Source organism: Gambusia affinis, linkage group LG13, assembly GCF_019740435.1.
Source record: "Gambusia affinis linkage group LG13, SWU_Gaff_1.0, whole genome shotgun sequence".
Taxonomy (NCBI): Eukaryota; Metazoa; Chordata; class Actinopteri; order Cyprinodontiformes; family Poeciliidae; genus Gambusia; species Gambusia affinis.
In genome coordinates this window covers 21,329,186-21,342,960 of record NC_057880.1, presented here as the reverse complement: position 1 = coordinate 21,342,960, position 13,775 = coordinate 21,329,186, and the positions used below count along the sequence as shown (strand labels likewise).

Genomic DNA, 13,775 nt, shown 5'->3' with positions numbered 1-13,775 from the left:
AATACCAACGGCGGGTTATAAACAATGGATGAATGGATTTCAGTTGCTCTCTGAAGCCCTCTGCTGGTGGCCTTGAGGTCCTGAATATTTTCTCAGTTTGTTGACACACCAGACTGAAATTGATGCTGTGCAAGTCTAGAGCCACTCCTTGATTCTTTTAATTTTGATTCCAAGAAAACCAAATCGGATTGCTGAAGGTAGTCATAAGAAATACACTCCTTATGCCATGCTCAGATGTAGTTTTGATTAGTTGAGTCACTTTATACTGACCTTTAAGAGGTAAAAAGAAAAAACATGAACTCATACAATCTGCAAATCAACTGAAATACCAGGAGTAACACTGTTTGACATTAGCTAAGCAATAATTTTGAATTTGTACAGACCTTTCCAGTTGTAAAAACATCTAAACTCAACTGAAAGACGATGCATCTCTCTGAGTCTGTGTCCATGTTTTGATACATTCAATTAGTTTGCCCTCTTCTTATGCAGTTTCTTTTCTTTAACATACCAAAACTCCAAAGAAATAGGTATTTGGTAAAAGAGATGATGCAAAAAATAACTTGTTTTGAACCCATTTAAAACAAGCAATTTTTTTTGGAATAAATGAAAAATATGAATAAACCTTATTCATATTTGCAATGCAAATAGCAAAAGAAAGAAGAAAATCTTTGCCTGCGCAAAAGGTTAATACAGCGCCATTGTGGTATAATCTTATCACCTTGCTTATGAAATAAATACAAATTCAAACTGGCCCACAGCATCACAGATCCTCCACCTTACAGGACGGTAGTCATAAACTTCACCTGAAGTATTTGCTGCTCTATAAACTCAGTTTTAGTTTTCAATTAATACTTCAATTACAATTATTTGTCAGACGAACAAATAATCGTATCAAAACTATTTCTAAATTAATACATGCACTTATAATAAAAGCTATGATTTTGATGCCGCAATAAAATATTTAATTATTTTAACTTTTTTTTTTTACCAGGGATGCCACTAAATGTTGCTTGCATTATGCATTCCAACATATAGTAAATGTTTTTAGAGTACAAAATATGCACCACAAAATTCCCTTAAGGCAATCAGATAGCTCAAAAGATATTCTTTATATGAGAAACCATAATCAGTTACAATCAACATCTTATAGTCACACCCAGATGCAAAGATTAGACTAAATTACTTTTTATCAGATATTACTTACAGTCGCCAAACCCTGTGTGTGTCTAATATTTAAGTCTAAGTATCTGCCCTTTAGTTTTCGTCCTTGTAATCACTGAATGCAAAAATCCAGGTTGCCATGATAACTACAACAAGCAGTGTTAACTAAGTGCATTACAATTAGTCATGACTTTATGAACAGACACTTTAAAAAATGTCCTCAAATGGAAAAAAATAAATAAAAAATGTTAGAGAAAAATTGGCCAAGAGGCACTTCAGTGGTTAAGGTATTGATTCTCCTCCCACTTTCTTCTCCCAACAGGCAGGTTAGAACAGATGCTTTATTATATTTCTGACAGGCTCTCTCTCTCAAGAGCTGCTGGGTATATTCACTTATTGCGACATCAGCTCAGAGAAAACAGATTGACTGTAGTTTGATAAGAGCTGGAACCTGATTCATAAGCAAACATTAATGACTATATAATCAAAACTATGAGCATGACTATTGACACTCTTCTCAAACATTTAGTTAGTCATTAATATTTGAGAAAACAGTAATCTAAACTATTATTAAATTATTAAACTACGTATGAGATCAGCAGACTGATCTGGTCTGTTGTATTGTGCTATAAAAATAAAGTTTTACTTCTGTACTAAAATCCCCAAAGTGTTAGCTTGACTAGTCCTGAGCCACAACAGGCCAGGCAGAAACTTAAAAATCCAACCTTTGTCCATCTAAGAAACATAGCAACACCCTGACAACTCTCTTCAGTGTGGAGGCTGCTACTGGAAGAAGGCTCAAAGTTAGCCATTATAAAACATCAATGAAGTGTAAAACTGAAGCCAAAGGAAATGCACAAGATGAAAGAAGTTATCCATTACCTGAGAAACTACCAAATTGTTGGTCACTGTTAGTCATGCAGAGTCGTGGCGGTCACTGCCTAAAAGGCAGGGAACACCCTGGACAGATCGCAAGGTCATCACGATGCAACACACAGGATACACAGCCACACACACACTAATGGTAATAAACTGTGCACTTCTTCCCAGATTGTTTGTGATCCTGCATCTCTTCTTCTGCACATCTGAATTCCCTCACCAGCTGTTATGCAGTGCTGCAGAAGCCTGCTAATGAGACTGGAGCAGAGGTGCATCTAAACATAACAGGATTGCTCTCCAGAACTGGAATTGGGCACCTCTCAACTAAATCAACAAAGTTTTTGCTTTGTCTTTCCACACAAAGTTACTCCCTGTATGTGGTTTACATCCTCCATAAATAATAGAAAGTGTGTTTCAGTTTAAAAAGAAAACATGAGGAAAAGTCTGCAGACGCTAATGTTTTTCCACTCATGTCCTGCACCAGATACTGCTAAAAATAAGTTTTATTTTTCATAGTTTGAATTCTGCAAACTGTAATAGTTAAAACAAAAAACTCACATTGAGTAAAAACACTGTGCACCTTTATTGACAGCAGCATGTATACTTTTGAATATATCGGATTATTGTGAACATTTGCTCAAGCAGAGTAAAAAAAACAAACAAAAAAACAAGAGGCCTAGGTTTGAGTGCCTAGCATTCAAAAAAACAAAACATATAAAAACAAGCTCATAAACAAAGGCCTTTGTATTTGATTAGATAATATAAAAAGGGGGAGACTGTTAGGATAATCCTTCATTTTCTAGGCACTTAAATGAGTCCAGGTGACCTGCAGTCAGCGTTTTTGACCTCTTGTGTGCCGACTGTTAGCATATTCTGTTAGGATGCACACTTAGATGGACCATGTGAACAAGAAAGTAGCATAAAAATGTTATGGAAGTACCAATTATAAACAATTAAAAACAAAAGAAAACAGGACCTTCATCATAAATAAACAGGTACCTGCGCATCCTTCTACACAAAGAAACATGGTGTCCTCTCAAGTGAAGTTAGTGCATGGCTTCTACGTTATGTACACTTTGTCTGGTGTGATGATCGACTGATTAAAAAAAAGCAACAAAAAAAAAAAACAAACAAACAGAAAAATAAAAAGATAGAAAATATGATTGGACCTCTGTGGATGTTACACTGCACGTTTAACATGGTGATTGGTTGAATCCCTGCAACTGTTTACAGTACATCGTTGGCCAGACAGTTTGTTCCTGAAGTGTAGCCAGATGATGTTTTAAACTGGAAGCATAACAGACTGTGACCCTTTATGCAAGCCTGGTTAGGCCTCTTCTTTTATCCACCCAAGTCTGTGTGAAAAGAGTTCAGCATGAGCACTTGTCCACTCAAAGGCTAAAGGAGCAGATTAAATATTTAAGACAGGAATCCTATGCGTAATTTATTTTAAAAACATTTCCAGACTCAACCTTCCTCAGTCCTCTATGCTCTTCTTTGAAATATGGAAAACAAATGTTCAGCATGAAACAATGGCTGGCATTTCTACAGTATGGCAAGATTTAATTTGATAACCTGGGAAAAAGAAAAACTGGAAGGAAGGATAAAAAGTGAGAGGAGGTGGAAAGGACAAGGAAGGAATGGAATAAAGAGGGAAGGAAGACAGAGGAACAACTGAGGAGGGAAAAAAGAAAAGAAGAGGACATAAGGAAGAAATGGAAATAAAGGAGGGAAGAAAAGGGGAGAAGCACAAAAATTATAGATGCAAATAAAGATGCAAGGATATAAGAAAAAACAGATTGAACAAAAATGGCAAGATGAAGGAATAGAGGTAGGACACAAGGAAGGATGAATGTAAGGAGAGGAAAGGAAAGAAGGACTAAAGGAAAGTTACTTTTAGACAGTGGGAGAGGACATTTTTCCATTCTCTTATTTTCTTTTCCTGCTTTTCTTCTAAAATCAACTCCAGACCTTCTTAGCCTGCTTGTAACCATTACAATCTGAAATATTTTAAATTGAAGAAGCCAGATTTCTTTCCACAGATGATCCCCTAGTTTCAGGGAAAATCTCCACTCATCAGAACAGAACGTTCTTCCCATCATCCCCACAAGGTGGCAGTGGACAGCTAGGTTGAGTGTGTGATGTTGGGTCGAGGCACAGAGGTCTTGAGCTACTGCAGACGGACCGTGTGGCGACTCATATATGCTGCAGCTAAGGCCGAACTCCTCTATCATCACGCTTCCATTGATTTAGCAAAAGTCTAGTTCCCACCCTCAACTGAAATAAAAAAATTAAAAAACGTTCTCTCTTCAAACCTCTTCCCTGAAATGAGTGAGACTAGTAATCCAGCATTTGTGCTTCAGAGGGACAAAGGGTCAGAAGTTCTGGTTCCCTCCTCTGTTTGTGGACGGTTCTCTCAGACTTTGCTGTCAGAGGGCTGATCTCCCAGGGCGTTGACGATGTCTGTGAAGGAGGGGCGTTCTTTGAGGCCAGGCGCCCAGCAGCGGACCATGAGCTTGTAAATTTTGGAGGGGCATCCATCCGGAGCGGGAAGCTTCAGTTTTCCCATCTTCAGACCTGCAGCAAAAACATTGCAAGGTTTATATGTTCAAATTAGAGACAAAGAAGCACATTTCTCCATCTAAAAAAACCTTGAAGAAAGAAATCAGCCCTACCTTCCAGAACCTCGTCGTCGCTCAGTTTGTCGTGCGGCATTTCTCCCAGACTGAAAACTTCCCACATCAGCACTCCAAAGGCCCACACGTCGGACTTGGTGGAGTAATCGTCCTCGAACAAGGACTCCGTTGGCAGCCAGCGCAAAGGGATCCACGCCTGTCTGTAGTGGTAATACTCACTGCACACAGAAACATAAAAACATAAGACACACATTCAATTCAAACAGTGAGATTAGGTCAGGAGTTTATTTTGTCAACTTAAAACAAATGAAAACTCAGACCCCACTGGGTATGCTTTGGATGCTCCCACTGTTCTTCTCATGGTGGGAGCATGTTGGAGGCCTTTTACAATAGTTTTGATTTGCTATTTTTGCTAATTTTTGTTAATTTTTAATATCTTTTTTTGGTGATACTTTTTTACTTTCGGACAGAAAAAAAAAAGTTCAAACTACGTTTTCCATAGATCATAATGGGGAAGGATCGTATCCCGTACTCCAACATCTCTCTGTTCGGCTTTCCAATCATACAGACAGACAGATTTAAAGAGGAGCAGCAAAAGTAAATGGGGTGGATTAGCAGAGCTTGCTACTAACTGATGTCAAACTATGATACAGTAACAGTCTTCAGTCAGAGGTCTCTTCAGATTCATTGCAAGACTGACTGCTACTGGAGATCCTTTCTGCCCACAGCATGACCATCCACAACAACTCTGTGATGATTCTTGTATGCCGAGTTACGACAACATTTAATTTCTCTTTGGGTTAAATCAATTATTTGTGAATTTAGTTTTCCAGCACACAGTGCCACACTAAGCAAGGATGGTAAGCTATGAAAGGCCCTTCCTAAAAAGGAGGCTGTATTCACAAAAATTAATGGAAAGTTTAGTGGAAGGAACAATGTGGTAGAAAACAATGCACACACAGCATAGATAACAGCAGCTTTGAGAGGCTTTTGAAGCAAAGTCAACTGAAGAGTTTTAAGGAGACGTGGACTGTGGTTGAGGTTAGAGCCTCAGGAATCACCACAGACATTTCAGGGAGAAGATGGGGACACATTCAATTAATTTTCTTGTGTTAAGTCACTTCAGAAATGTTACATGGGCTAAGGAAAAAAAATTTCTTTTGTAAATCAAGATTCCAGAATCTGGAGGAATGGTCCTGATCAGAATTGGGTACATATACTATACATTACATGGAGATACTTTTCAATTGGTTGAGTCTATTTTTTTCTATTTAGTTACTGAAACAACTACGAGCTGCAGCTGTATAACTGTGTTTATAACAGACCTGTTGTAGACGTCTTTGCTGAGGCTCAATGAAGACACTTTGATCCGTCTCTGACTGTTGATCAGACAGTTCCTGGCAGCAAGGTCTTTGTGAACAAAGCGGTGATTGGACAGATGCTCCATGCCGCGAGCCACCTGGGCACAGATGGAGACCTGTAGAGAAAAAAAAAAAAAAACGAAGGAGAAGAGCAGCATAAAGTGACTTTCATAAAACATTGAAAGTGGAACAGACACATAATCATAGTTGCACTTCTTTGTTTAATGAACACATTAAAACACTCACAGAAGGTTATAGACCTGAAATAATATAATTTGCATCTTAAACTGCCTAAAATTTCAAAAGATGCAAAAGGCAAAAACAAACAAAAAGACATCGTCAGTGTTTTATTTATCTCTAAATAAAATATTTTATTATGTTTTGGTGTCAGAAAGTCTATAAACCTCAGCACTGCTGATAAATAACATAAATCTCCTTTTTTACAGTTTCTCAAGACAGATCATTATTTTTCAATGATTTCAGTCTTTGGAGACAAATTCGTATAAAACTAAATATGAACTACCATCTAAGATGTTATGAAAGACTGTCTGGTACAGTAAAGCCCAGTGGCCTGCTTTAGTGAGCAGGAATTTGATTATTTTGTAGACCATTAGAGGGAGGAAATAGTTTAAAACAGGATCATTAGTTTTCCGTCTGACAACACAAATGAAGATGCAGACCCAGAAGAGAAAAAAAATCCTGAAGTAAAAAAAAAAATCAAATGAATTATAAATGAGTTAATGTTTATCTGGCAGTCATTTAAAAGCCATAATAGTTTTGGCCTCAATTTAAAAACATATCTAGTTTTATTGTGGCAAACAAAACAAAAGTTACGACTGTAACTACAATTCTACGAATCCCAGATGACCGCCAGGGGCGGTGCTTAAAGCACTGAATGATCACTCTTGCACATGAACAGGTCGAGTATCTTGTACCAACATGGTCATGTGTGACCCCCAGTGACACCGGTGAGTCTATATAATCACATGACAATGACAGCTCATTCCCTTAATCTTCTCGGGGAAACACGATGATCCGAGCGCTCTGGTAGTCATCCGGGATTCATAGAGCCGTAGTTACAGTCGTAACTTTCGTTCTATTTCATCACTACTGACCGCCAGAGGCGGTGCTTAAAGCACTGGATGACAATTGCCAACAGAGTCCTGAGGAATCGCACATAGAAAAGAAACAACCCCGAAAACATGCCCACCTCACTGAGATGATGATTAGCACTGGGATAGGATCCCCTCCAATGGTCAGAACGAGGCCAAGTTATCCCTGTAAAACCTGCCACAGGTATTTGTGGATGACCAGGCGGCTGCTGCACATAGAGTGACCCCAGTCATAGTGACCCATGACACACCAATGCTCCTGGTGGAATGGCACCGTACACCAGTAGGGGGTTGGTGGCCCTGTAGAATGTACGCTTATTCCACCACATCCACAATCCAATGTGCAAGACGCTGTTTGGAAAGGGTCTGCCCCTTGCGGGGACCTGCGTAGCAAACAAAGACTATCGGACTGCCGCAGAGAAGTTGTGTGTTTGACAGGCTCATCAGGCCCATCTGCATCAAAGAGAGCAATCTGGAGGGGCACAGAGTGGGTTGCAGATGAAGCCACCTTAGGGAGAAACGCTACATCAGGCCAAAGAGTAACGCCAGAACCAACTGGGTTCCAATGGCAACAGGACTCATGAACAGACAACGCATGTAGTTCACCCACTCGATTCACCGAATCCATGAAAAGCTGTATTTTTTGACAAACAGGCTCACCTCTGCCAAGGGTTCAAACAGAGGCGATCACAAGGCAGCAAGGACAAGAGAGGTCCCACACAAGCACGACAGGACATGTGGGAGGGTGCAAACATCAGGCACCTCTCAGAAAAACACCCTATTGTCCCTTCACTCACCACCTTAGGCCAACAAGAGATTGCAGCAACATAAACTTTCAGAGTGGATGGACCCTGAGAAAGCAGTGCTTGAAGAAAGGTTAAAATAACAGAAATAGGACAGTGTACAGGATCCTCATCTCTAGCATCACATCAGCTGCTAAAAACCTTCCAATTATGGGTGTACACCAGTCCTGTGGAAGGGGCCCTGGCACTAGTCATTGTATGTCCAATGTCTCAGTCATACTCTGAGAAGGTAATGCCGGGCCCTGTAGCGGCCAAACTCAAGAGTTGGAGGCGACTGGGATTAGGATGCAGGATCCCAACCCCCAACTGTGACAGAAGGTCCTGTGACAGAAGAGGCATTGGAGAGCTGCAACAGAGCTTGTGCAGCAGTGGAAACCAGGTTCTTCCTGGCTACAGGGGGGCCACTAGAAGGACCTGATGCCTCTCCTGAAGGACTCTCAAGAGGGCGAGGTGATCCTCACAGCTCCGACTGTAGTCTCAAGGCTACCAGCGACAAGCAAATAATCAAATGTCTTACCACTTGTTCAACCTGCATGCAAGAAGACGAAAAAGGACTGAGCTGTCATTTTCACATGACTATATAGACTTATTGGTGTCACTGGGGGTCAGATGTGACCATGTTGGTATAAGATACTCGACCTGTGCATGCGCAAGAGTGATCATTCAGTGCTTTAAGCACCGCCTCTGGCGGTCAGTAGGGATGAAATAGAACAGAAGTTTCAAAAATTATATATGTCTTACATATCAAAATAAGAAATTTAAGAAGGTTCAAACCTTTTCCCCACCAATTTTTATTTTTATCTTTCCCTGTCTGATCTCTGAAAATCACCCAGTCAAAGTACATACTTTTTAAGACTGCAAAGGAACACTGAACAGTGATTTTAAATTTCTCAGTAGAGTGCTGGTCTGTTCGATCAACAAGTTACATAACTTTTTTTCTACATCTAACTTGCAAATGAGCTATTCTGAGCAAAAAGCCTGAACACGATTGAAAGGAAAATGAACAAAAATCTCAAAATGGAGCTATAAAGCATATTTGACATAGAATGTAGCTTTAGAGCAAAATTAAAACCTTCAGGACTTACTTTTGTCTTGGTGCTTATTGGCTGAGACTTCATCTTGTCGTCTTTGTTTTTGGAAATTTTCAGGAACTGCTTCAAATCTCCCTGTCATGAGAAAAAAAGCAAAAACCGTATAAAATAGAGAAACTGAAACATGTTTATTTCTTTGTTTCAGTTCCTGTGTGTGTACCAGGTCGTAGTACTCCAGGATCATGTAGTGCGGCTCCGCCTCTCTGCAGAGGCCCAGCAGTCGCACCACGTTGGGGTGGTTCAGCTTGGCGAACATTTCAGCTTCACGGCGGAAGTTGCTCTGCAGCTGCTCATCTCTGGACTGCAGTGACTTCACCAGAACCACCACCTCCACCTCGCTCTCTTCAATACCCTTCGCTTTGGACAGCAATACCTCACCAAACTCCCCTTTACCTGAGCAAACATTCACCAAACACATCAGAACAGACGGACAAAAAAAATAAAATAAACAAAACTAAGAATAATAGGATTAAACTACCGAGTGTTGTGATGGTTTGGAGGTTTGCACGGGGAAAGTGGAGCTTATCGCTGGCATGGCTGTGGCGTTTCTCAGTTGTAGCGACCGTGCCCAAGTTGGTGAGTGTCACTTCCTCCTGGATCTCTGTCGTGGTGTGGCCATTTTGCTGAACAGCACCTCCTGAAGAAAACAACGCACATCCACAAAAGGTCAAAGATCACAGACAACAAGAACAACCAATAATGATTAAAATTCACATATTTACACAACCAATATTTCCACTCATATATCCTCTGGTATTTTTTACCTGCAATACCCATACCTAACACAAGATGGCAACAAATATCCAGACAGTTAGAAACATTTTCAGCATGAGAAAGCAGGGAGAGAGTCAACCATATAAAAGGAGTCCATAATTATTGGTAGAACTAGTAGAAATATGTAAAAAGTCTCTACTTACATTCATCTTTTACTGCAGTAAGCATAGCCTCACATTAAATCCAATGTTTAATTTGAGGACATTTATTTTAAAAAAAAATACTGTTTAGAAAAATCTTTGATCACTTATTAATTGTACTTTATAATTAAGTCCATTATGAAGTAAAGAACTTGTGCCATTTAGTGTGGTAACAAAAGTAAAGGTAAAAAGTTTTACAGATGAATTAGCATCAGTATCACCTTTCAACAAATTAAAATACTGCTCTGACTAATAGCCATTAATAAATAGGCTGCTTTACTACAATTGCACTGTTGACCATAGATAATTTCTTTAAGTCATATTTTTAAATATATTAATTTATTTGATGCTGTTTTGGCACCCAACATTGAGGAACAAATTAGTCCAAACAATGGAAGTAAAAATCTCAACCATAATGTCATATCAATTAAAAGTTATTGTTGTCCCAATAAATCTGAAATATTATTTTCTTTTTCCCCACAACAAATAGTACAATAATTGCCCATCTCTAGTATGACAGGATAACAAAAACCAAATTCCTGTAGCTGTCTTTCAAAATGGGAAAGACATGAGGAAATGCACTTTACATAAGGAAGTGATGATTCTCATAATTCAGAAATTAACTTAAAGTAACAAAAACGACAAACATGTCTGGACGATGACTGCATTTGTTTTGCCAACATGCACTGAGGGCTGGTAAGAGGCAACCATTAGACACTATCGTCATGCAAACTTGTTCACAAAACATTCTAGGAAAACGCTGCTTCTTTCCTACCATCACAAAAGGTAAATCTGAAAAACGTGCTAAAGATTGTAACTAGAGCTGAATAGTTTGGCAAGATTAAGTTTAACTTTTTAAGCCTTGGGTCTTATTAATCACCAAAGGCCTTAGGAAGCTTGTTGGCACATTTGTGTAATCCAGAGATTGTTTCCTACCGTTGAGACACTCCATCTCTGGCTCTTCTCCATCCTGGCCCTTCTGCAGTCTCTTGGTGTTGCGTCTCTTCTTGCAGTAGAACATCAGTCCCAGAACCACAATGATGTAAGCCACGGCTGCCCCCACAGAAAGGCCGATGGTTTGAATCATCTTATAAGGAGCCTTGTCATCCTCAACGCCATCATGGTAAGGAGGTTTGTCTGCAGGACACAGAATAGTTATAATGCTTGATATTGAAAGCACATGTTGACAGGGTCATTTCTAGCTTTGTGGGAGCCCAAAGAGAGATGCTGTCTGGGGCCCCTAGTTTATCTAACTACAATAAAGGAATTTGCTACCACTTAACTGGTCCACAAAAATGCTAAATCTATTACACTTTACAAGCAAAACAGGCTACAATTAAAATCTTGAGGTGAATTAAACTGATAAATGGAAAACAGTAATCTTCTTTATGGCAATTAAAAAAAGACAGATTTTGAGTTTTTATTGAAAATCCTATGGCAGCACATACTGTTCATTCACATATGACATACTCATAACGTAAACTCTAAAGCTGAGTTTATGACAAACTTGCCAGTGAAAAAAATTATCTGAGGCCAGCTAAGGGAATAAAAAAAAATTGCTAACAAAATTAAAAAAAAGAAACGTTGCACCTCCACACATCCAGCTCACATCGCCACTAAATGCATCACCTTTCCGTTTTCCTTTTCTATTTTTCTGGGCCACTAAAATTCTTTTAGACGTCATTTCTCTGGTTTACCTTTCTTGCTAACTGGAATGATTGGTAGCTGTAAATTAGTCCTGCTGTACAAGTCAGAGTTCTCAATAAAGAATCAGTCAAAGTTAATATTTACAGCTTATTCAATTTATAAAGTCTGAGCAAGAGTTGCTGGATATTTGTGGTCCTATTATACTATTAAACTATGACAAATGGAAAAATAATTTAAGACTTAGAATGAATAAGAAACTCGTGTTGCACCAAGATTTTTTTTTTTTTTTGTCATTTTAAGATTTTATTCGTCTGCAAAATCTGCAGATCTAAAAAAAATGATAAAATTGTGCATTGGCCTCAATTCGGTCATATTTACCTCACTTTAGAATTAAGGTTGGGGGGGGTCACACAAAATCATGCAAAGGGCTGCAAATGGCTTCCAGGCTGCATTTTGTACACCCCTGGCCTACAGCAAAAATGACCCTGCATGTTGCAGAAAGTTTGGATGCCTTTAGCAAACCTGTGAGACTGGTATAAGATTGTTTAGAGATTTAAAAAGTCTGACCTACTGTCTGAAAGATGCAACAATCACATGTTCTACAGAAGCAAACATCAAGTCTTTCACCGCTTAAAAGGTTAAAATGATCAGGTTGCTGTCGTGGTTTAGCTGGGCGGCTTTGTCACGCAAACCCAGACTAACAACTAAATTAAATCGTCTCTCTCTCTCTGAAATCCTTCTGTTCAGGTAAAGTGCGAGCGTGTGACTGTAATTTTCAGCTTTTATTGGCCTCAGAGTGCAAAGCTTTATTAGATCCAGCATCAACCCGAGCCCATCACCCCCTGTCAGCCGTGGCGTCAGAGACATGGGGCAGGTTATTAACCTGTCGCCATGGGTGATGGACAGACGGGTGGAGGTTTAATTAATGCCTCCTCTCTGCTCCTGTGATTGTGGCTCACTGCTCCACGTGGGTACTTTTGTCCCTGATAGAAAACCTCTGGAAGCATGCCTCTCTCTGTGTGTGTGTGTGTGTGTGGGCGTGTGTGGGTGCGTGTGTGTGTGTGTTAAACCTACCGACTACGTAGAGCTGAGCCACTCGGTCTTTGATGCTGCAGCTGTTCCCAGCCACACAGGTGTACTGACCCGTGTCGTCAGTGGTGACGTCTCTTATTATCAATGAACCGTTTGGCATCTCCTGGATTCTGGGTGAAACAGAGGGCGGGAACCCGAGAGTCACAGTCTGTCTTAAATGTTTAGGATTTTCAAACATACACCTAATCTGCAGAAGTGTGAAGAGCAGTCAGATAAAATAATTAAATGTAGCAGGAGGGGCCCACAGGCCAGCGGGATGAAAAGCTACAGCAGACATTAGTCCTAAATTTAACAGAACATTTTTATGTAAAAAATTAAGAAACCTTCACAGACTCAATATACCAGAGTTTATTTCAAATTGTTTATATCAGGGAAATGGGCTGACATAAAGGGAAAAAGGGAATGAACGAATAAGGGGCGCAAGGAAGGAAGAGAGAAAAAAGAAAGGAAGGACATTTTGTAATATGTCCTTCCGAACAACTTTTACAGGTTAGAGACAAATGACAAGCTATCAATAAGGGAAATTAATCATTTTGCTTAAAATGAGGTACAAAGATTCCTTTAATGTTGTTCTGACGATGACTATCAATAGTTTATCAGGAAACTCTGCCTAAAGTTGAAATATTACAAAGAAGTTGTACAACACACAAAAAGAAAAGACTGAAAGCATACAGCTCTGGAAAAGAAACCACTGCATTGAACCCCATTGAAAACCTCCTGGTTATTCCGCCAAATAATTTCTGAACTCTTCGAGTTTAAACACTAGTATTGTTGTTTCTAAATGAACATGAACTTGTTTTCTTTGAATTATTTGAGGTCTGAAAGCACTGCATCTTTTTTGTTATTTTTCTCATTTTCTGGAAATTAATTTCAGAGCCATGTTGTCAGTGGTTCATAGAATAAAAGAACAATGTTCATTTTACTCAAACAGATCTATAAAAGTAAAATCAGAGAAACTGATAATTTTGCAGTGGTCTCTTAATTTTTACCAGAGCTGTATATTAGTCTTCCAAAGTATTCAGACAAAAGCAACTGAAAGTTTTGTTTTTTTTTCTTCCAGGGTTAAAACTTGTTTGAAG

The 13,775-nt window shown here is 39.3% G+C and overlaps 1 protein-coding gene across 2 annotated transcripts in view; it reads right to left on the bottom strand.

Moving 5' to 3' along the window:
- Positions 1-2,604: 2,604 nt before the first annotated feature.
- The window catches only part of ptk7b (protein tyrosine kinase 7b), an 81,388-nt gene continuing 70,217 nt past the window's right edge, over positions 2,605-13,775 (bottom strand). For both annotated transcript variants that reach the window (XM_044137520.1, XM_044137521.1), the window contains 8 exons: positions 12,679-12,806; positions 10,894-11,094; positions 9,522-9,680; positions 9,204-9,436; positions 9,038-9,118; positions 6,002-6,153; positions 4,716-4,894; positions 2,605-4,617 (listed from right to left, as the gene is read on the bottom strand). In XM_044137520.1, coding sequence (XP_043993455.1) covers positions 4,457-4,617; positions 4,716-4,894; positions 6,002-6,153; positions 9,038-9,118; positions 9,204-9,436; positions 9,522-9,680; positions 10,894-11,094; positions 12,679-12,806 — 1,294 coding nt within the window. In that variant the 3' untranslated portion in view covers positions 2,605-4,456. The remainder of the gene's footprint in view (positions 4,618-4,715; positions 4,895-6,001; positions 6,154-9,037; positions 9,119-9,203; positions 9,437-9,521; positions 9,681-10,893; positions 11,095-12,678; positions 12,807-13,775) is intronic.